The sequence below is a fragment of the Henckelia pumila genome, chromosome 1 (genome assembly GCF_033568475.1).
Source record: "Henckelia pumila isolate YLH828 chromosome 1, ASM3356847v2, whole genome shotgun sequence".
Lineage (NCBI taxonomy): Eukaryota > Viridiplantae > Streptophyta > Magnoliopsida > Lamiales > Gesneriaceae > Henckelia > Henckelia pumila.
In genome coordinates, this window is record NC_133120.1 from 121,280,180 (window position 1) to 121,305,206 (window position 25,027).

At 38.3% G+C, this 25,027-nt stretch overlaps 2 protein-coding genes across 2 annotated transcripts; one reads left to right on the plus strand and one right to left on the minus strand.

Moving 5' to 3' along the window:
• The first annotated feature begins 912 nt into the window (after nucleotides 1–912).
• On the plus strand, nucleotides 913–1,491 carry LOC140873896 (basic leucine zipper 43-like). Its single transcript, XM_073277184.1, has one exon. It carries the CDS (start codon nucleotides 913–915, stop codon nucleotides 1,489–1,491), a length of 579 nt encoding a protein of 192 aa, XP_073133285.1.
• A 2,901-nt stretch (nucleotides 1,492–4,392) lies between these two features.
• Nucleotides 4,393–5,127, minus strand: LOC140876029 (GCN5-related N-acetyltransferase 1, chloroplastic). Its single transcript, XM_073279870.1, has one exon. It carries the CDS (start codon nucleotides 5,040–5,042, stop codon nucleotides 4,485–4,487), a length of 558 nt encoding a protein of 185 aa, XP_073135971.1. The 5' UTR covers nucleotides 5,043–5,127; the 3' UTR covers nucleotides 4,393–4,484.
• Between the last annotated feature and the right edge of the window lie 19,900 nt (nucleotides 5,128–25,027).

The window sequence follows — 25,027 nt, forward strand, 5'->3', positions numbered from 1 at the left end:
CAAACATCATATATTTTATCCACGTACAATAATTATCTGCATCTTTGAATATTCTAATCATTATTATAAAAATAACTTATATTATACCATCATCGAACCAAACGATAAAAGTATAAATGCCTACATTAAAAAAAATAGTAGGTCTTTTAATTTGTGATATGGTCTCACAAATCTATATAATGAGACAGATCGATCCGATTCATATCTAGAGTAAAAAAAAAAAAAGTGATACATTAAATATTAAAAAAAATGTCATGACTAAGCTCGGATAGACCAGTGAGATCTTCACATAAGAAAATTTTTTAAAATTAAAAAATATAATAAAAAAGGAGAAAAATATTTTTTTTGGTCCATTAACTTGTCCATTTTTTGGTTTTGGTCTATTAACATTTAAAATTTTTGTTTTGGTACACTAACTTTTAGTTTTCGGGTATTTTGGTTCAACTGCTGATGTGGCACCGGAAAATACTGACGTAACATCCGAAAATAATGACGTGACATAGGAAAATGTTGACTTGTCTAGCTGTCACGTCGGCAATTGAATGAAAATCATTGAAAATTAAAAGTTAGTGTAGCAAAACCAAATTTTGAAAATTTAATGAACCAAAGTAAAAAAAAAAAAATGATCAATATATTGGACCGAAAAAGCATTTCCCCTAAAATTGGGAGGGAGGGAAACAATTATCTCTATCCATAATTTGTAATCCCTCGTTATTTTATTGGTGGAAAAACAACTATTCTATCCAATGAGCTCGATATAGAAATGTCGAAAACTTGTCCTATAAATCCCTTGCCCTCTTCATACATTGTCCCCTACCACCTCAAAATCATCCACAAAAAAAACATTAAGCCTACATCACTACAACACCACTTGTTATATAGAAATAAAACCAACACATATCCAAGTAAGAAATGAACTATTTTCCTCATGACAACACTTCGAATATTATTCCCTCCCACTTCAACTTGGATCAAACCAGTTCAAGATCGTTTCTTGATCTCAAGACATTCAACTTCCCGAATCATCAATCTTCCCTTCCGGTGGTGGTCGAAGAATTCGTCCTCCCGAATTCCCTGTGCATGAGCAGTAACTCCACTTCTGATGAAGCGGAAGACCACCCGTATGATCAGCTAAGCAACACCATCATCGATGAGAGGAAGAAGAGGAGGATGATATCGAACCGGGAATCGGCTCGGCGGTCGAGGATGCGTAAGCAGAGGCACCTCGACGAGCTCCGTTCTCATGTTCTCCATCTGAGGGCCGAGTATCACAATCTCATCGATAAACTGAATATCCTTTCCGAGAGCCACGATCAAATTCTCCACGAAAACGCTCGGCTCAGAGAAGAAGCATCCGATCTTCGCGAAATGGTGGCAGAACTTTTGGTTAGCAGTTCCTACAACATATTTAGAGATCTTGATCAGGATGATGTTTCATGTAACGCTCCTCGTGTCAGGGCGAAATTCACCGATCACTCCGTCACCGCCTAAATAATTAATTCCGGGACAATAAACTCTTTCACTAACTGATCAGCGAGGGAAGGCGGGTGCGGGTGGACTATTAAGCCATTTTTGCCTTCTTTCATTTGTATCGGCTACTAGTACTGTTTCAGCTTTTTATGTTGATGAAACAAACTACCTACTATCTATGTATTCGTGGAAATCAACATAAAGACTAAGTTAACTAGTTCATCTCGCCGCATATTATCCAACTATTAGGTAGGATTTGAAAGAGCTTCTAGGAAACTCTTTTAGAAATTTTGTGAATAAAAAGTTGAAAAGTTTTTCCCATAAACTCTCTAAAATACTACCTTAGTACTGTTGTACACCGTTTCGTTCACGGATGGTATGATGATCAGATCAATACAAAATATAAAGATTATAAGATAAAATAATGATGAATGACATTAATTTTTTACGGAACTTCAATCGGACATTGGATAAAACAAATATCAATAATTAATCAATATTTTATCCTCCACACCAAGCAATTTCTGATTTCTTACAAACACAACCAATGCTGAGATCTTTCTAGTTTCTCCCTCTTTTGGATGCAAAACCAGGATTTATGTAACGGCAGGGGGCTTTTTTTTCAGAATTAAAATCAGAGCAGTGTGACAAGCAATTCAACGATGACATATGTAAAACAACACATGATATAGTAAACGCCAAAAAGGGTACTGATGATTCTCTCCCAGCCAAAATTATAGATAAAATATATTTGTGTTAGTTAGACAAAATAAGTAAAATGGAGAAAATAAATTATAATCAATGAAATATTTAAAAAAATGATCATATGGGCCGGGTATTAATTTACTCAAGGTCTATGTTGTCTAAAAATTCACAGCTTAATTACCACTTGTACAAATTACTAACATATACATTAATCATTCTTTTTCTTCCAAGACATATTATGTTGGAGTTCTCTCGACCATTCAGACATATTGAGCATGCATATATAAACATTTTAAGCATCTATGTATAAAAACGAATATGATCATCGTATATTTATATATAAGTGTTCAACTCTTTCAACCAATTTCTATCTGAAGCTCTAGCTAGAGGATCATTCTTTAAATGATCAGGCTTCTGAAATATCGGGTTTTGCCATTTTAATCCTGTTTCTCTTCTATTTTGGCTCTCACTGATCCGGTTCCCAAATTCCAATAATTTTTGGACAAATAATGCTCTCGATCTGGATTTGAAATCAAAACAAAAAAAAAAATATGAGAAAATAGTTTTTTGAGTCATTAACTTATTCAATTTTGGATTTTGATGTATTAACTTTTCAAAGTTAAGTTTTGAACCTAAATTTAGTGTAGGCTATTTTAATCTAGCTAATTGCTGATGTGACAACTTGACCATTAATAGAACAAATAAAAAGTCATTTTCTCAAAAAATATGTTTGGGCAACACGAGAGACTACTTCAAAGCCTTCGTTCTAGTTTTGCGCCAAATTGAATGCAATGAATTTGAGATGTTGATTTGAAATCAAATTCATTCAAACCCTTTGATCATATAGCGTGCCCTTGTTACAAAAAATTGACTTGGACCTAACTCACCTCAAAAGAAAAGGAATGAAACGTGAAGATATTAACTAGTGACTCAACTATGGGATGGGTCGACTCAATTATGGTCAGTCCAACACATAATGGTGGAACCCGGGCTCTGATACCATGTTAAAAATTGACTTGGACCTAACTCACCTCAAAAGCTAGCTCAAGAGAGGAGGTTTGTCATTGTTTATATATTACACTCCCAGATTTTTTACTCAACCGATGTAGGACAAACTAAACACACCAACAGCCCTCGATAATGGACATGGACAGAAAATCAAATGACGTGCTGTTTGCTAAAAACTTGATTTGTGTTGGATAGCTTTGCTTTAGATTGTTTTAGCAAACTTAATTTGAGCTGGTCTCCGCTTGGAATTCCTCTTTGCTTGCTGGTTTGAAACATAACGAGGCAATAACTGCACTAGTATACAAATAAGTTATATCATCAATCAAAATTCAAAATAAATATATATGTTATAGTACTTTTTATGATGCGAAAACTAGCTTAGCTTTATACTAAGGATCCCGCGTATGACATGACAGATGCATTCAGTTTCAGTGGTGGCTAAAATTGCTGATGCTCAAGTGTCTCTAGCTTTTCTATTCTTGCAGATCAAATTACTTTCTTTCGACAATCATTCGTGTCCAATGCCATTAGTCACCCGAGGTGTACATATGGCAACGAATATCGAATATTCACTCGAGAAAAACAGGCAACTCTGAGGTGAAAACAGTGAAAAAAACACCAGGAAACATGATATACACACACATTTGAGTAGCTCTGGATATATACGTCAGGCTCCGAGTGCTGGAAACATGGCCCCCATCATCCGTGCACTGCTTGGAGCGATGCGACAAATGGTGGTGGTGGAGATGGTGGCGATAGTGGATCCGATCATGATTAGCGATTCTACCATAAGAAGAGAAACACTTGAAAAGGCACCCCACTATCATTAGCCCTGCTTCTGTTTTCGTCTTTTGGGTGAGGCGAGCAGTGTGTAGAATTTGGCTTAATCTAATCATTAATCTTTATGAACGTAACTCAGTGTTTGCACAAAAGAAAATATACGTCTGTCAAATATTACAGCACTATTTTTGGACTTGTGCTTGTGCGGATTTCAAGTACTAATAAACTGAAACATGCATGTTCAAACATAAAATTAAAGTTTTCAATATACTCGCAAGCCGGTTTCTGTTTGATCATTGTGTTCATCTCTCGTGAATTCCAGGAAAAATCATCTAATCTATCTGCATCGAATGGAACTCGAATGCGATAGAGTCGAATTCTAGCCCGAATGCGCGCATATCAAAATGTTGCTCGATCTTGTGCCATAGCTTGCATTAACAGTATTGAAATGAATTTCTTCATTGTTTTACAAAATTAAACAGTAAAAATAGAATAAAATCAATCATGTATATATACATTAATTATATCTTTTTGGACTTCCTAGAGTACACCATTCCCCGGATCCCATCCGGATCCACCACGAACCCGAGTGGCCTGTAAAAACCCAGCACTCGGGGCTCCGAATACAGAGCAATATTGGCGATCCCCTTCTCCGCCAGATCGGAGACCAATCTCTCCATCACAGCCTTCCCCAGCCCAATCCCCTGGAAACTGGGGTCCACCACAACATCCCAGATGATCGCGTTGAACACCCCGTCCCCCGTGGCTCTGGCGAACGCCACCGGCTTCCGCGTCTTCTCGTACTCCACCCAGAGCACGGCGTCGGTGTGCTCCAGCGCGACCCGGATCTTCTCCACGTCGCGGCGGGGGAATCCGACGGCCTCGAAGACGGTGTTGAGGCTGTCGAGGTTGAGGTTGTCGATGGTGCGGTGGAAGGTGAAGCCGCGGGAGGAGAGGGACTCGTCGGAGATGGAGAAAGCGGACACGGCGGCGGAGGCGAAGGGGACGACGTGTCTTTGGTGGGGTCGAGTGGGTTTTACGAGCGGTGGAGTGAAGGGAATGGGGCTACGGAGAAGCATTTCCCGGCGTGTGATTTGGTGTGTAAAAGGAATGGGAAGAGACTGTGGTGTTGGATTGTGATGTGGATTTGAATGTGTGGTTTATGTGTCGCCATGTTTTCCTATTCGTTCTTGTGATTCTATTTCTGAGACTTTAATAAAATATCCGTTTAGTCTATAGTCACTGTTCATGTTGATACATAATATCCTAAACATACGGGTAATACTCAAATCATGCATACGGTTTGTATTTTTACACATAGGCGTAATTAATTATATATTTTTGACGTTACAAATCATGAGACATTAGATTTATCATTGGGATATTACTCATATTTTAGGTTGAAATGTACTGTCCATGTGATGCATCCAAGGGCTCAATTTTTTTTGCATGTGAGATGTTCACATGAACATCTCAAATGCAAAAAAATGTGGGTCGTTGGATCCCCATTCGGGCAGTGCTCGAATGAGGTAGCATAGACTAAACCTAAAATATCATGACACTAAACTAGGATTTTGTCGGAGCAGTGTATGCTACCCCAACCGGGCAGTGCCCGGGTGGGGTAGCAACGACCCGGATCACTCGTGAGATCACATGATGTGATCTCTCGGGTGATCCGGGCCTTTGATGCTGGCCCCGTTTGACAGCATAGACTGAGCCGATTTTGTCGATGTTTTTCCATCGAAGTAGTGCCCAATGGAGTAGTCAAAGGTCCAGATTTAATGCAAGTGAAATATTCGCGCGAACCACTTGCATAAAAAAACATGCCGTTAGATCTAACATGTGGATACTATCCACATGCCAGCATCGACCTTACCCACCTTACCCTAAACTAGACATTATAATAAAAAAAACAAAAAAAAACCCATCAAATATGCATATATGACGGGCTTCAAATAATCTCAACTCAACTTTATGTATTTCTACTCCGGATAAGTTTTTTTTTAGAAATCATTTCATATATCTATATTTATAAAATGGATTAACACAATCTATATTTTTAGTGAAACAATATTTTGAACACAAAAAGTCATATTTTTTTGTGAGTCGAGTATGAACAAAAATATATCTCACAAAATTAATTGTAAGACGGTGCGGTAGGAGTTTTTATGTCCTATAACAATAGACATAGTTCTATATTAACTTATCAACGGATAGGGTTGAATATTAATCTCGAGATGATAAATTAAAAGCAACATCAAACTCTGGTAGGATATAAATATATTAAGCTCCAATTTACATGAATCCGATATATATGATAATAATTTTTTTTTTTCTCCTCTTTACTATACTTACTAACATCTTGTGGTAAGATTCAAAAGTTTGAGAGGGTTCCGATATTTTTTCAAGTAGGGCCTGCCCACTTGCATGGCAGGCTACATCACTTGAGTTTCATTTGTACAAATATTTTTAGAACGGTTTTATAAAAAAAAAAAAGAATGTTTATATATGTATATAAATTCAAAAGTTGTTTTAATAATAAATTTTTATATTATGATTAACCATTTGTATAAATATACACTAAACTCTAACATGCATGTGCACGTAAATATGCAAACTAAAGTACCAAGATTATGCAATGAGAAAAATCCGCAATTATTAGTTTTCTAGTTTGAATGTATTATGACTACAGCTTTGTGCACTCACTTAATTAACTTCGAATATAAAATATTCTTTTTTTTATGTTGTTATTGGACTTTAGTATTAATTAGTTTCATGTGCAAGCTGAAGTATTATTAATAATTATTATTTCATATTGCTCAAAAATATTATTATTACATTTAAAAGTCTATGTGTGCTGAATAATACAGCAATTCAGTATGATACATGTATTACAAGAAGAAATAAATAAATAAATAAATGGAACTATTTAGGAAAATTATTCACTCCCAAAACTATCCAAAACAATTGTCCATTTTAGTACATCTTTTGTGATATTCATATGATCACCCAAGCCCAGATAATACCAGTAGCCGAATTAATGAGCCAGCGGAATGGCCCCAAAGGCCCAAGTACGAATCATGCCGATACGACTTCGGTATAATTATTCTCATTTTCAAAACTTCAAAACGGGATCTCCCAAAATCCTTCTAAACCAAAGAGTCTTTTTTTTTTTTAAAAAAAAAAAAAAAAAAATCATGATCACTTTGAAAATTCATAATCATTTTTTTAAGGTTGCAAACACTATCATACATTGGGCATGGGCATGATCAAAGTTATAAGAACCATACATGTGTTCGATGGGGGCCTGAAACAAATAATAAAAATGAGTAATTTTGTTGCCGCAGTGAATAGTGACTTTTTCAATCACCAAATTATCACATAATTCTACTTAATTCCTTTTTTTTTTTGCCACTTATACTAAAATATTTGTCAATATCACATGCTTGACTTTGAATTAATGTCTCTTCCATTTTTTTAATATTTCTCTTTTGAGCTCCAAACATATATTTAGGATATATCTTAAAAGTTCTTTTGTATATCTGTATGTGATTTAAAATGAATATATGACTCGGTAATTCATGATGATTTTCCAAAATTCTAAATCAATTCAAAGTTTCTCATTAACCATATATGGCTTTACATATTCAAAAAATTCATACCTCATTAATTAAATCTCAAACAGTCATGACTCAATAAAAATTTACATTAATTTTATATAAATTAACTCCATAATTTGATTGGGCATTTCATAAAGACTATTTGAATTATTTTTGTTTGGGTCATTTCATTCTTCATGAACCACAAACAAATACAAGTATAATTTTACTTTTTATTTTATTTTTTAAAAAAGGCCCCCATCTGGGCCGGGTCCTGAGGCAGCTGCCTCTTGGGCCTCATAAGAGGTCTGGCCCTTCATGAAGCCAGCCAGGCTCATTGGCCACCCAAACTGTTGAGAAAAAAAAAAATCCCGAGACAAAGAAAGCTGATGCTTTTATGGACTGTATGTTCCAATTCACTCTAAAAACAAGTACACCAAGTATTCCCCATTTCTGTCTCTAATGTAAAGGGAACCACTTCAAAAGTTGATGACACTATTAATTTGAGGGACTAAACAGGAAAGGAACCACCTTCCAGTGTGTAGTTTTTTTTATCATGATCCCCAAGTTCTTAATTGGTCCATTCTATACAAAACTCTGTGTTGTTATCATTCTTGTCAATGCAGGTTCACCAGAGTTAGCAAAGCCGCAAAGGGGATATCGTCAACAGGCAGTTTGGTAGGCGAAGAGTCCATTTGCCTTGCTCTGGTAATATCACTACTACTTACTTTTTTGGCCTTCAAGTGTTGCTTATGTTGAAGCAATACAGGAGTGAGACATGGCCAGCTAATTTGGTGCAGGGCTTAAAGGGATCACTTAATTCATTGCTTGCACGTGTGAGAGGGTCGATATGCCTGGGTCATCCCATATGGAATAGGAGCTTCGAGATAGCCAGAAAGCCAGAGTTGTGATTTTCATTAACCTTATACATACAATCAAACTCAATTAGACCACTATTGCATTGCTTAATATTTTTTGTTTAGACCATGGATCCATTGATGGTCATAATATTAAGCCAAGTCCTCAACATGGCTTTTTCGAATATTTGAACTTGAATAGATTAGCATTTCTCTTTCTGCATGTGTGTATGCACTAATGCATGTGTATATGTTGTAATCCAGGTCTTCGTCCATCCGTAAGTTTTCGCTATGGTCAATGGTCAGCCTACCTCATTTCTGGAGTACATATGAATAACTGAAGATACTTAAAGTTGATGCTTACAGCTAGCAGTGGCCTATTTTGAGATTACATTTGAGGCGAAACTTTTTGTGGATCGGAATTTCAGACAATTTTCCTCATAAGAGCATTTTGCTCCATTGGAGTCTGTTTTTGTTTGATCCAACAGAATCGGTTTGTTTTTAGCTTCATCCCTAACTTCCTGTAGCATTCCAACTTGTGTCAAATTTCTGCTGCTGGTTTGCAGAAAGTAATAGTTTTCGAACTGGGGGTTAGTTTCTTTATTTATCCGGAAGGAAATTCGGTTTTGATCTTTATGTCGTCTAATCTCATTTAACACATGCCACCAGAAGGCATGTTTACATTAAGCAGAACATGCAAAGTATCAAAGGTTGGAGTTAAAATATGGTCATTGTAGTGAAATCCCTTCACAACAAAGCATAATGTCATTTTCACCAAACTATATATGAAGCCCACTAATTCAGATTCATCTCGTCCCCACATGAACTTGTGTCTATCTCCATTTCATAAAAATTAATTAAGGCGGCATGTTGTCGGTTTTTCGTTACAAGTTGCGTCGAACACAAAGGCCTGGAGCATACTGAAATGGATACAAAAGTTGCTCCACTGTGCTGAGCAGTGATTAGTATTTAATAGTATGCATTGAAGCATAATAAACAAGAACGACATTGTATAATTTCCAAGTCACCAATTAATATTTTTAGCCAATACATGTTTCTGTAAACTATCTACGTACGATTGTTGTCTATTGTGTTCGAAAGAAAGCATGACAGAAAACTATCCTTAATTAATTTATATTAAAAAAAAATGGGATAAATTCATGAGCATACTACTGCCGCAAAAGTGAGTTTTTTTGCATCTTTACATGTGGAGATTTTACAGAACTCAAAAAGCCACATTTAGCACAAGCTGATTTGATACTTGTTATATATATATATATGTATTTCACAAAACAGGGAATCGAAAACTACAAAGTGGATGCATTTACCAGCTTGTGCATACTGATATTCCTCATGACCGAGCGAGCAAAAAAAAGAAACAAGGATGCTACTTGTTCTTCGATTTTGCAGCACTTCTTTTCTTGTTTCCATACTTATCTTTTGCTTCCTTTTTCTTCTCATCATGCTTCTTTTCCACATGTTTGTTTCCTCTTTTGTTCTCTGCATGGCCGGAACCCTGAATTCTTTCGACACGTTCGTATAAATGGCCTTGATAACTCGGGCCAGATGATGCATCAGAAGCCATCGAGTCATCGCTATCCACATCCTCGTGAGCCTCTTTCTTGAAATCATCTTTCGTGTACGTTTGTCGTCCACCGTTGCTATATTCCTCTTCATCTTCATAATCATCGTACTCGAGTTCTCGGTCGGGAGACGATGCGATATACATCGTCCACCCCGACTCGTTGCTGCTACATTCTTCATGAGTTTCTTCATGGATTTTTGAAGTATCCATTGTTGAAAAAGCAAAGGCTGAATTAAGTACCCTTTTGGAAGAACGTCTACCGATTGAATCTGATATTGGGATTCAATGTGCAATGTTCTTCTTGAGTAGATGCAACAAGCAAATGCACTATATCTACTCAGCTCGACTCTAATTACATGCATACAAGGCTTTGCAGAAAGTACTGCTTAGCTGTCTTTGCCCAATAACTTCTCTGGCCTTTATTACAGAAGGGCACTGCACTTTATAGGGGAACTAAACCTCACTTGTAAATTATAAAATCAGATTTTTTTGAGCCCTTTAAAGTTGAAGATACTTTAGTACATGAAAATCTCCCTATTCTTTATGGTTTTATTTATTTATTTTTGCTTTGATCATGGTTTCGAAAGAATACAAGGGACCTATGGGAGGGCCAACATGATTCGAAGATAATTAAAGTTCAGAAGAAAACCCATTCTTTACTTACTCTCCTGTCTTCTTCATAAATGTAAAGCTGCTTCTCTAATGGGGATACAGATAAGGCCCACTCTATACAAATGGTTAAGAATGTATAAGACCAATGATTTCAAATAGCTTGAAATGACTCTCTCCCAGTACACTCTTAATATGAAGACCTTTAATTCTCTGTCTTGTCATCACCAAAGGGCAGCCTTTCATGTGAATTTTGCAGTGAATCCAACTGTGTTTTTGGCTTCTTGCATGTGGTTAAATTGAATGAGCTAGCTTGGGGAGAGTAAGTTACACATATGGTCATTATTGTAACACAATACCTTATGTGCAATCTTCTCTACGTGTCTACTGTCACTGCCCTCATAAAGACAATTTATCCTTTTATTCATGAGGTGTGTAAAATCTTGAAGAAATTTGGTCGCTTCGTGGAGTACTATTAACATTGATAGAACAAAGATTGTGTTTATATATAAAGATTTCGTTCATGAATTTCGATTATAGTTGTATTGTTAACAATTAAACAATAAACTCAATCTTAAGTGCGTACCTCGCTTACTTACGAATTAGTTATTTTAAATAAAATGAGTTTCAAATGATTTCTTAATTAAGGTGAAATACTATATAAACATGAAAATGTATATTTAAAATTTAAAATGATTTTACTTCTCTAAACAACAAAATTTACATTTGCATATATTTGAAATCTTCTCATCCACACACACTAGGTAAGTTCTCTATTTGAGCATAAACCAAATCTCCACATTTTAGTTTTCTAAGCCGAAATCATCGTAACTGTCGATCGAACACGATTCGAAGACGACGAAAACGGAGCTATTACAAATTTTTTTTCACACAATTATGTTACCGGTGTCGTTTTGCCTCTTTTGCATCTATTATCACATTCTTGGATGGTAGTCTTTTTGCCAAATGGATTCTTTTTTTTGTTGATAGAAAATTTTGCCACCAAAAGGGATAGCTGCTGGTTTGATTGCACATTTGCCTTGTTTGTATTTTGCCATAGTTTCCCTACTAAATTCCCATCTATTGTCTTTTTATGTGTTCGGAATTAGACACGAGAGGCCCCTTAAAATTTTCCTTGTCTCTCGATTTGTCTTTCCTCTTTTCAAGTTTAGATATCGACTTTAACTTTGAGTTAGGCTCCACTTTGAGACAAGTTTTGGAGCTTCTTGCCCACCATGGGGACAACATTCCCCTAGATAGATATATTTTTTTTTTGCATCTTGTTGGCTTGCAGTTAGGAGTAAACTAACATAGAGCAAAACCACTACGACATATATCCCTCAAAATAGTGTAGCCTCTTCAATATATATCCCCCTATAACAAAACGAAATGATATACGAGACTACAATATTATTAACTTGATTTTCGAATGATATGTCGATAGATATATTTTACATGCATCTTATTCTAATCTATAACGAGCAAACGAAAGTCTCTTTCTTCGCCCATACCTCCCATGACCTATTCGATGGAGATGCTTACATGTAGACCACAACTAGTAGTTATGAAGTTTATGTGGGATTGTTAGGAAAATTCAAATCTCATAAAAAAAATTCTAATCTAAATTAAATCTAAAAGAATGGTCAGCTAGCTAGCTAAATTTCTTGAATTAGTTGGGAGTCGGATCTTTGTTTTATGGTCGAGATTGATTATTATGGCAGCTAGGCCTTGCTTGGAAGATGTTGACACTTAAATGCTTTACTGACTCTTATTTTATATATATAAAAACAGCTTCACGTGCAACTGTACAAGATTTGTGACACATCGGCCGAAAACCCAAAGGCTTCTGAATTAAATGTGGGAGTTTTTTGGTTCGAAAACTTGAAGACAATAAAGTCCCTATCTTATTTATGACAGTGAAATGCATTGTGTGTGCACGTATGCCGTGGCCCTTAACTTGTTGGGATTAGATTGATAAGTATGAGGGTGGTGCTTTTCTTCGCCAAAAAGAATGTTTCAAGCTTTTGTGTATATAATATTAATCATTAATTAGCAAGTTTAAAATCATGTCTTTGAAAATTAAAAAAAAAAAACATCTCTTATAAACAATTCGGAATCCCTCCTTCTGATTTAATGTAGATGTTGAAGTTTGAAATGTTCTAAAAACAACTTCAGATCAACGTACACTATGTATACATGAATGTTTGTAGATTTTATACGGGCATATAAATATTTATGATCACTATCACTAGCTAATGTAGTATATAAAAATGTAAAAAATATATTTTCATTAAATTGAAGTCTTTTCAGTTTTCTGCATCTACATTAACCAAATCTAGCTAGGTATAATGATGAAGGTATAAATGTGAGCTGTCTGGTTTTATGGTAAACTGCGAGTTTCAAGATGAGTCCCGTTACTGTGCAATGTGAGAGTCTACTCCCAATGCCAACGTAATCATGGGGTTGTGTAATTAATATCCCCTCTGCGTTTCTTATTAAAACTAGCTAGCAAGAAACTAAATTAATTATTTCGATAACTAGATTGAATTAATTTGACTATAAGTGGGCTTTGTTTTGTTTTTTTAAGTAAAATATCCTTTTATATGTGTTCTGAATACTCCTTGTGTCTCATTCATATAGGTAAGCATGTTTCCACACAAATTAAGTGCTTAGAAAAGTAAATTTTAGAAATCAATTTTCTATATTATCTTTATTTAGTGAAGATTTTAATAGAATGAAATATTATATATGTAGTTAATGATATTAATTAAATATATATGTGTAAATTGGTAAAAAAAATTAGAAAATATTAAATTAAATATGAAAAATTGACTATATCTTTGAGATGGATAAGAAAGAAAATGTTACATAAATGAGTTGGATAGGAGTATTACTTTAGTTCGGCTATTGTGGTTGTTATGAAATGGATCTAATGAACTAAGAAAGTCACCAAGGAAACTGAAAACAAACTAATCACTGAGCTGAGGAGCTCATAGTCACAGCCTCTATTCGATCAACAATTAAGCAATGGCAAAACAATATGCTGTTATGGATTATGCCGAAGCGATCATGACGATAATAAATGCGGAATAAAAATAATCAACAAGAACACCAAATATTTACGTGGTTCACCCAATACAGGCTACGTCCACGGAGCTGCTGCAAATATTTATAACCAGAGAAATATTACAAGTGTATACAAAACACTATATCTCTCACACGATCCCAACACCCGAGTATTACCGAAAAATAATTTCTCTAACTCACACAAGAAAACACTAGAAAAAACCCAAGAAACTCATTTCTTTGTTTCTTATTTCCTATGCTCTCTGATTTTGGGATAATTAGAATGAAGAGCTAAGCTGCCTTTTATAGAAAAACCTTTATGCGTGAAATTAAATGCCTCGCATTTAATTCATTTTCCCAACTTTTCAACCAACGCCTGCCACCTAACAAATCTCCCACTTGAAGACTTGATTTCAATCATGGCTTCACACAATCAACGTATCAGCTCATGCTTCTTCTCTTATATTTGCAGTCAATCTCGTCTTTCAAGGCTAACTCCCACTTGATTGAATCATCATTTTGCATCGCTTCTTCAAAGGTCTCCGGTTCACCTTTATCTGTCAGCAAAATATAATGAAGTATTGGAGAGTATTTCTAAGGTGGTCTGATTGTTCTCGAAGATCTCCTGAGTTCAATTTTTGGAGTTTTCGGTTCATCATCTTGTGCAACAGTTTCTTTATCTTTCAAGTTACTGGTTTCCGAATCATTCACAGGAATATCAATCAATGGTATTTCATCCCTCTTCTTGACTTCAGGACATTCATCACCAGCTCCAACCCTTGACCTGTCCTTATACATCACATACTCCGAATGATCTTCCGATTTTGGTCATCCCAGAACCGATAACCAAACTCATTATCTCCATAACCAATAAAGAAACACTTCGTTGATTTCGGATGAAGTTTTGTTCTGCTAGCTGAATCAATGTGAACATATGATAAACATCCAAACACTTTCAAGAAAAAAAGGTTTACTTCTTTTCCGCTCCAGACTTCTTCAGGTATTCTGTAATCAAGTGGTACCGAAGGTCCTCTGTTGATCAGATATGCTGCAATGTTAACTGCATCAGCCCAAAATGATTTCGACAGTCCAGCGTGCAATCTCATGCTCCTGGCTCGTTCATTCATGGTCCTGTTCATCCTCTCAGCTACACCATTCTGTTGAGGTGTACCAGGAATGGTTTTCTCCATCTTGATCCCGTTCAGCGCACAATACTTCTTGAACTCATCATCTTCATATTCTCCTCCGTTATCAGACCGTAAACACTTCACCTTCAAGTTGGTTTCATTCTCCACCATGACTTTCCACCTCTTAAAGGTTTCGTAAACATCAGATTTTTTTTTCTTCAGAAAATAAACCCAAACTTTTTCTGCTCGAATCATCGATAAATGTGACAAAATATTGTGAGACGCCAAGGGATATCACAGGAGATGGCCCCCACACGTCAGTATGAACCAGCTCCAACTTTGCTGCTTTCGGTTCTCTACCGCCTTTTGAAAAGCTTACCCTTTTCTGCTTTCCAAGAACACAACTTTCACATAGTTTGTGTTCGACATTTTTTAACTCCGGTAGTTTCCCTTTGGACATCAGCATCTTCATTCCTTTATCACTCATATGTCTAAGTCTACAGTGCCATAGACTTGAGTTAGCTCTAGCATCCACAACTGCTAACATGTCTCTGCAACTGGAAGTTATATAGAGGGTTCCAGTTTTCATTCCTCGAGCAACAATCATGGCTCCTTTGCTCACTTTCCAAGAGCCATCACCAAAAGTCACTTTATGGCCTTCGTCATCGAGCTGTCCCACTGAGATCAGATTCCGCGTCAGTCTTGGTACATGTCTGACTTTATTGATTTTCCAGACAGATCCATTTGACATTTTCAACCGGACATCTCCCATACCAACAATCTCCAAAGGTTTTCCATCTGCCAAGAAAACTTTTCCGTAATCGCCAGCAATGTAATTATCGAATACATCGCGATTACCCGTGGTATGAAACGAGGCTCCAGAATCCATAACCCAAGAGTCAACAGGGCTTTCAATGGATAACACTAAAGCATCGTGTACTTCCTAAGTCACAACATTTGCATTGTTTGTTGATTTGCAGTTTCTTTTCAGGTGGCCAATCTCACCGCAGTTCCAGCACTTCAACTTTTTTTCAAATGTAATTTTATCTTTACCATTCCTTGACTTGGACCTGCTCTGCCATTTGTTAGAATTCTTTTCGACATTTCTGCCCCTGCCTCTGTTATCCAGATAAAGAGCATAACTCGATTATGCTTTTTCACCAGAATCCATCCTACGAACTTCTTCGGCAAGAATCCGGTCTCTGACATCATTGAATTGTAATTTTCCTTTGCCAACAGAATTGCTATCCGCTGCCCGCATCGGCTCCCAAGTATTTGGCAAAGACGCCAAAAGAATAAGTGCACGAATCTCATCATCAAAATTTATTTCAACCGATGTCAATTGAGAAACAATCATGTTGAATTCATTGATATGTGCTGCCACCGAAGCACCTTCCTCCATGTTCAAGTTGAATAACTTTTTCATGAGGAACACTTTATTATTTGCTGATGGCTTCTCGTACATGTTCGAAAAAATGGACATCATCTCCTTCGTAGTTTTTGCCTCCGCCACGCTGTGTGTCACGTTCTTTGTTAGGGTCAATCGTATTACCCCTAACACTTGTCGGTCAAGAAGCTCCCACTTATCATCCTCCATCTTTTCTGGCTTCACCCCAGATAGAGGTTGATGTAGCTTCTTGCTATACAGATAATCTTTAATCTGTAACCGCCAAAACGTGAAATCTGCACCGTCGAACTTATTGATTCCAAGTCCCGAACCGTCATTTCCGGCCATCACTTCTACTGCCTTAATAAAATTTCAAAAAATCTTTTCTGATGTGGAAGATCAGACAAAGCTGCAACCACAGAGCATACTCAAAATTTTAAGAAATTTTTCACCAAGGCTCCCGGACACCGTAACAGCTCTGATACCAGTTGTTATGGATTATGCCGAAGCGATCATGATAATAATAAATGCGGAATAAAAATAATCAACAAGAACACCAAAGATTTACGTGGTTCACCCAATATAGGCTACGTCCACGGAGCTGCTGCAAATATTTATAACCGGAGAAATATTACAAGTGTATACAAAACACTATATCTCTCACACGATCCCAACACCCGAGTATTACCGAGAAATAATTTCTCTAACTCACACAAGAGAACACTAGAAAAAACCCAAGAAACTCCTTTCTTTGTTTCTTATTTCCTATGCTCTCTGATTTTGGGAAAATTAGAATGAATAGCTAAGCTGCCTTTTATAGGAAAACCTTTACGCGTTAAATTAAATGCCTCGCATTTAATTCACTTCCCCAACTTTCCAACCAACGCTTGCCACCTAACATATGCAATATGCAAGAATATTTGAGAAGACAGAGTTACGTGGTTCGAAAAAAATATGTCTACGTCCACGGAAAGAAAACCACACTTTTATTTCACCAACTCACGATCCGAATACACAAGATTGAACATCACAAATTCACCATATACAATCAATATAGAACAACAGAAGATTTCTAAGCTACACAACTAGAACAAAAGATTTCCAAGCTACACAACTCTCATGATCTTCTCCTGGCTTTGATTTTTCCTTCTGAATCTTGACTCTCTTGTCTCTACTTCCGAATCTCCAAGATGATTTTGCGTTTTTATTTTTCTTTATCTCTTACAGAACTGATGAACAAACCAACTTCCCATCTAAGCATAGATAACAGAAGCTGTTAAAAGGCCCAAACGGCTCTCCCACTAATGGGCTTACAGGATCTAACTCATCTCATTGGTAGAGTCCAGCCCAACTCCTTCCTACCATGTATCAGCTTCAGTTTCCTTAGAATGTTTCCCAATCACCAACTTTATAGACACTGATCCAACAGTAGTTATTTTTGTTCGATTTAATTATCTGATTTTGAGCACGTTCATCAAATCCAGGAGTCCATTCCGTACCTCAACATGCATGTTATTGGTTTGCAAAGGTCTTTAATTTCTTTGGGAGGATAATCTCTCTCCATGGTTAAAATTTGTTGTTACAAATGTTTGTTCCTTTGCTTCTTCTAGATATAACTATTGTTTTCTTCAAAAATAAATAAATCAATCCATCCCGCACCGGGTACTGTCCCTTGGAATAAAACTGCCAAAATTGCGAGTCTACAACGGTGGAGGATGAAAGTGAAATTTTCAGAATTTCCCTGGTTACAAGCACATTAAAATTGGTTTAGATTAGTTCTGCGTCTCATGCCCCATACAAGAGACCTCGAGATATGACGGGTTACTCCCAAGTTTAGCACTGATAATGTTTTCATGCTTAAAGGACCTTCCCTTGAGTAACGTGTAACACCCGGTATTTTTAATTACGTAAATCCGCCTGCATAATTAGGATATTTAATTATTTAAATTTTTGATTTATGGGTTAAATAATTATGTGAATTATTTGTGCATGATTTAAATTATTTTTAAGCATTTAACCCATAATTAGTAATTTTTATGATTTTTAGTATTTTAATTATTTGATCGCGTAGACGGGACCGTGGAATGACGAGATGACAACTTTCTAGCCAAATTATTTTATGAGCTTTTTTAGAGCCCTAAAATATTATTTTGAGTTTTATTATCTCAAAATTTTAAGTATTTAATTTTATATAATTTTAGGAGTCCATTTTATCCAAAATTAGCCAAGATAATGACTTTTAATCACTTTTAAAAAATTCCCTTAATTTTAATTTCGGGATTTTTATTAATGTTTCAGATTTTTAAATATTTCTTTTAGAGTTTTGTGTTAAGTTATATTTATATATATATTTAATATCCTTAATAATATATTAATTACCCTATTTTCTTAAATATTAAAACCTAATCTACCCAACCCCACACACACCCACACGTCACTTTCCCCATCAGCCGCCATCCCACCCCTCCACTCTCCTTCTTCGACCCAGCAGCTCAAGAAGACACCATAGCCAAGATCTTTGAAGCTCCAAAGTTCATTTTTTTCGTCCCGTCGTCCCGGAAACGTCCTACGTACGTGCTAAATCGATTTCTACGGTGAAAGACATGATTTCTTCTCTATTTTCGTACAATATCAGTGATATAGGGTGTGTGTGTGTATGCATCAGTTTTTATGCAAGGATTTCAGAAAATAACCGAGATGTGTTTGATGTATGCGCTTGGTGCTTGAATTGTAATCATGTTCACCCTTTTTTTTTTTTTTAACATGGATCGGTCCAGGACGGTTGCTGATGGTTCGTGGGTTCTGTTAGGGTCCTTAGAGTCGAACCATGGCAGGGCTTGGGTCTGAGAAGGGCTAGGCCGATCGGGTTGTGGTGAGGTGTGCAGATCGGCGCAGGTTAGGGTTTGGGAGAAAGGGGTTTCGGCTTAGTGGCTTGGGCTGCATTGGGTCGGACCCATGGGCAGGTTAGGTCCGGCAGGACCTTGGGAAGGTCCTGCCGGTGGCGGTCCGGCCAGTGGTGGCCGGACTGGTGCGGCAGCAGCCCTTGAAGGGCTGCTGCACGCAGCCGAGAGCAATTGAGAGAGGGGGGGGGATCGGGTTGGGCTGGGTTATGGGCCTGGGTGTCCGGGTCGGGTCAGTAAGGTAGTGGGTCGGGTTTGTGGGTTCGGGTCCGGGTTTGGTGGGCCGGGCTCGAGTCTTTTTATTTTTAAAATATTTTATGAATTAATGGATTTTTAGGTCTATTAAATTGAAATAAAATTATTTGGACCCCCAAATAATTTTATTTGGGCTTTTAAATTTTAATTAAGTTAGTCCATTAATTTTGTGGGCTTTTGAGCCCATAAAAGTTATTGGGCCAGTCTTTGGGCTTTTGGGCCCATTGGGCCAGTTTAAGTTGTTATTGGGCCTAGAATGCTTTAATGGGCTTTAAATTATTTTATTGGGCTTAGAATAATCTTATTGGGCTTAAGTATGTTAATGGGCCAGTCTCAGTGTTAATGGGCCAGATTTAAGTAATTGGGCTTGAGTGTTAGGGCCAACAGTCCAAGACCATCCATGAGAAAATTTGCATGTGTCCTGATTATATATTTAATTATTTTTATGCATTGAAGTTATTTTAATATTTATATGTTAGTAAGAAATTAAATTAAATATATATGAAGGACACACATTTTATTCAAGTACATGCATTCATGAAATAATATTTTATGCATGATTTAATGTTTAAGGTTGAGCAAGAAAATATTTTATGTTGGAAGTTGAAGTAGTGTGACAATTTAAGAGGGATTCGTCCCCATATGATTGAAGAGCAGTTTACTGCCAATTTAAGAGGTGATTCGTCACCGGCCACGTACGTTGGTTTCCACGCTGATCAGTATTTAATGTATGATTTAAGGTTACACTATGGATACAACTATGCGATGTTAGAAAATTAATTTCTCAACAATGTTATGTATTATGTTATTTAAGTTTATTTAAGTTAAGTTATGTTATGTAATTTTTAAGCATGCTCATTCATGTATATGTATGTATTAGTATTTAATTGTTTTTAATTATTTTAAACCCTTGTTATGTTAGCATGTTGGGCCTCTAGGCTCACTACACTGGTATGGTGCAGGTGAGTACATAGAGGAAGATGTAGCTCCCACCGGAGGCGAGGATGTATGAGCGGACATGCAGCGACCCCGTGACCGTGATAGATGTCTGAGTCACGTGCATGTTTATTTTTGTCAGCATGCTACATTTTATATTATTTTTCAGTGGTTGAGAATTTTGAATATTTTATGGAATATTGTCAGTGCATGCAAATTTTAATCATTTTATTTATGCAGTGTTTTTAATTAAATGTTTGACTCAGATGTTTATTTTATTTTAAAGAATGCACTTTTATTTAAGTATTTATTTGTTTATTTATTTATTTAGTTATTTTTAAATCTTTTTATTCTGTGCATATATGTATGGGCATATATGTACATATTTTATTTAGTAAGTATAAAAAAAAAAAATTTCCGCATATTTATTTATTAATTATAGAGTTAGGGTCGTTTCAGTTGGTATCAGAGCACGGTCCTCGGAGGGGTCATTACTGCTATGCGAGCTCAGAAGTCCACGCTACCGTCTGTAAGTTTTAAGTGTTTATAGCATGATTTAATTTTTAGAATTTAAGTTAGCATTAATTCTAAACCACTTAGTTATGCATGACGATTTACGTAAAGAAATATGTGGTGGTGCAGAATGCCTCCCAGACCAGTGAACAGACGTGGGGGACCTCCACCTCCACCTCCACCTCCACCTCCACCTCCACCTCCACCTCCGCAGAACCCTTTATCGGCATTGGAACAGGCCAATGCTACTATGATGGCGGGGATTACTGCTCTGTTGGAGCAGCAGGCTGCACGTCCCAGACTGTCCCATGAGGAGGACGTGGCTGAGAATTTTCAGAAGAAGGGACCCAAGGAGTTTGTTGGTACCACCGATCCTTTGGTGGCTGAGGGATGGATTCGCTCTCTTGAGTCCATCTTTGATTATATGGGGATCACAGACACCGACAGGGTGAACTGTGCGACTTACATGATGAGAGGAGATGCAGCCCTTTGGTGGGAGGGTGCAGCTAGGGGAGTTCACCTTCCTACACTGACGTGGACAGAGTTTAGGCGTATCTTCCACGCCAAGTACTTCACAGAGGATGTGCGCAGTCGCATGATCCGGGAGTTTATAAGTCTCCGTCAGGGGGACAAGACAGTGGTCGAGTACGTGAGTCAGTTTGAGAGGGGCTGTCGCTTTGTGCCTCTGATTTCAGATAGTCCACCAGAGAAGTTGAGACAGTTTGTGGAGGGTTTGAGGGCAGATATCAAGCATGATGTTCGCATGGCAGACGTCCTTACTTATGAGTCTGCAGTCAGTAGAGCCTTGCGTTCCGAGGAGGGTCGGAGAGAGATCCAGAGGGAGCAGCAGGGGAAGAGGCAGTTTCAGGCTGGGTACCAGCGACCGTCTTCGCAGCCTCCTGCGAAGAAACAGTATACAGGGCCGGCTAAGGGCTCGAATCAGCAGCAGAGGCCGCAGCAGCAGAGGGGCGGGGCCCCTAATGCAATATCTTATCCTACTTGCCCGAAGTGTCAGAAGATGCATTCGGGACCTTGTCTTTTGGGAGCGGGAGTGTGCTACCATTGTAAGGAGCTAGGGCATCAGATTGCTAACTGCCCCAGGAAGAAGAACACTGCTGGGAGAGTGTTTGTGATGCAGGCTGAGGAGGTAGATCCAGACACCTCCTTGATCACCGGTATATCTTATCCCTAGCATTTTAATAATTTTCCTTTGGTTAAAAATTTAGTCTTTAATTTGGAATTGTTGTTATTTGGGTTATTTAACTGCATGTTAGAATAGGAAGCATATTTTACTTGTGATTAGAATTAAGAATTTGTAGTGACTCGTTGGGGAAAATTTAGTAGGGGTATGAAACTGTTGGGAATTTTCTGCATGCAGGGAGAATTCTAGTTGGAGGCAACTCCACGTTTGCGTTGCTAGATTCAGGAGCAACGCATTTGTTTATCTCCCTGGAGTTTATCAGGCGGGTAGGCATCACACCTGAGAGTAGTGACAGTGGATATGATGTTACTATGCCGTCAGGGCAGATTATTTCTACCTCGAAGGTTATTCGAGGACTGGAGTTAGAGCTGCAGGGACACTCTATTCGAGCAGATGTAGTAGTTTTGCCTTTGAGTGGTTTTGATCTTATTTTGGGTATGGACTGGTTGACAGTCAATGGAGCTTCGATTGATTTTCGTCGGAGATCAGTGTCAGTGAGACCTACAGTAGGCGACCCGTTCACTTTTCATGCATCTCAGAGCAGTGATATTCCTCAGGTGATATCTCATATTCAGGCGAAGAAGTTGTTGAGACGGGGTTGCCAGGGGTTTCTAGCGAGTATTGTCACGACTACAGAGCCATCTAGCAGATCATTATCCGAGATAGAGGTGGTTCGTGACTTTCTGGATGTCTTTCCGGAGGATGTTGCCGGAATTCCACCAGTGAGAGAGGTGGAGTTCAGCATCGACTTAGTGCCAGACACCGTGCCTATCTCTAAGGCACCATACAGGTTTGCTCCTACCGAGATGAAAGAGTTGAAGGAGCAGATTCAGGAGTTGTTAGAGAAAGGCTTTGTTCGACCTAGCTTTTCTCCATGGGGAGCTCCGGTGTTATTTGTGAAGAAGAAGGATGGCAGTATGAGACTGTGCATCGATTACCGGGAGCTCAACAGGGTCACAGTGAAGAACAAGTATCCACTGCCGAGGATAGAGGATTTATTTGACCAGTTTCAGGGAGCTTCAGTGTTCTCCAAGATCGATCTGCGATCTGGTTATCATCAGTTGCGTGTTAGAGATGCAGATGTGTCCAAGACTGCTTTCCGGACACGATATGGGCATTACGAGTTCTTAGTGATGCCCTTTGGGATGACCAATGCTCCAGCGGTTTTCATGGATCTCATGAACCGAGTCTTTCAGCCATATTTAGATCAGTTCATCATAGTCTTTATTGATGATATTTTGATCTATTCTAGGAGCATCGAGGAGCATAGACAACATCTTCAGACAGCCTTGCAGACATTGAGGGAGCATCGTTTGTATGCCAAGTTCAGCAAGTGCGAGTTTTGGCTTGAGCAGGTGGCATTTCTTGGCCACATTATTTCGAGAGATGAGATTGCAGTTGATCAGTCTAAGGTTGAGGTAGTGCAGAATTGGGGTATTCCGAAGAATGCTTCAGAGATTCGCAGTTTCTTGGGTTTGGCCGGATATTACAGGAAGTTCATCAAGGGTTTTTCCTCTATTGCAGTACCCTTGACTTCCTTGACCAAGAAGAATGCGAAATTTATTTGGAGTTCAGACTGTCAGAGGAGCTTCGATCAGCTGAAGGAAGCACTCACTACTGCACCAGTATTATCGATGACAGTACCACACGAGGAGTTAGTGGTGTACACCGACGTGTCTAAACTAGGTTCAGGCGCAGTGCTTATGCAGTGTGGTAAGGTTATTGCGTATGCGTCGAGACAGCTGAAGACTCATGAGCAGAATTATCCGACGCATGACTTGGAGTTGGCAGCAGTGGTTTTCGCTTTGAAAATCTGGAGGCACTATCTGTATGGCGAGAAGTGCAAGATTTTCACAGACCACAAGAGTCTCAAGTACTTCTTCACACAGAAGGAGTTGAACATGAGACAGCGCAGATGGTTGGAGTTGGTGAAGGACTATGATTGTGACATTAGCTACCATCCGGGTAAATTTAATGTAGTGGTAGATGCTTTGAGTCGGAAGTCGTCAGTGGTATCATGTTTGACCGTACAGTTACCACTACAGAGCGAGATTCAGAGTTTTGGCTTGGAGTGTTATCCGAGTGGCCATGCACCGAGTTTGTCAGTGTTGACGGTGCAACCAGTTTTGCGAGATCGGATTAGAGAGGGACAGTCTACTGATGAGGAGTTACAGCGATGGAGACAGAGAGATGAGGCTAGAGGTAATCTCTTGTATACAGTGGAGGATGGTATCGTTCAGTACCGTGGGAGGATGTGGGTACCGAACGTCGATCAGTTGAGAGCTGAGATTTTAGCAGAGGCTCACACATCTCCGTACTCCATTCACCCCGGAAGTACGAAGATGTACAAGGACTTGCAGCTATTGTATTGGTGGCCCGGGATGAAGAGTGACATCGGGAGAGTGGTGTCAGAGTGCTTGACTTGTCAGCAAGTCAAGGCAGAACATCAGCATCCAGCGGGACTTCTTAGACCTCTTCCTATTCCGGAATGGAAATGAGAGAATATTACGATGGACTTTGTGGTGGGCTTACCGAGGAGTGCCAGAGGTTGTACAGCGATTTGGGTGATTGTGGATAGACTCACCAAGTCAGCTCATTTCTTGCCGGTGAGGACTACTTATACTTTGACACAGTATGCAGAGCTTTACATCAGAGAGATTGTTAGACTGCATGGCATACCAGTGTCTATTGGGTCAGACAGAGATCCGAGATTCACATCAGCGTTTTGGAAGAGTCTGCACACAGCGTTGGGGACGAGACTTTTGTTCAGTACAGCATTTCATCCCCAGACAGATGGTCAGTCTGAGAGGGTGATCCAGGTTCTCGAGGATCTTCTGAGAGCTTGTGTCATTGATTTTCGGGGCTCTTGGGAGACTAGACTGCCATTAGTGGAGTTTACCTATAACAACAGTTTTCAGTCGTCTATAGGTATGGCTCCTTATGCAGCATTGTATGGGAGGAGATGTAGATCTCCTGTGCATTGGGATGAGGTTGGTGAGCGGATTTTACTGGGTCCTGAGATTGTGCAG

What these genes read in the sequence shown, in the direction of transcription:
- LOC140876029 (XM_073279870.1), bottom strand. Translation starts at nt 5,042, where the DNA reads ATGCTTCTCCGTAGCCCCATTCCCTTCACTCCACCGCTCGTAAAACCC.
- LOC140873896 (XM_073277184.1), top strand. Translation starts at nt 913, where the DNA reads ATGAACTATTTTCCTCATGACAACACTTCGAATATTATTCCCTCCCAC.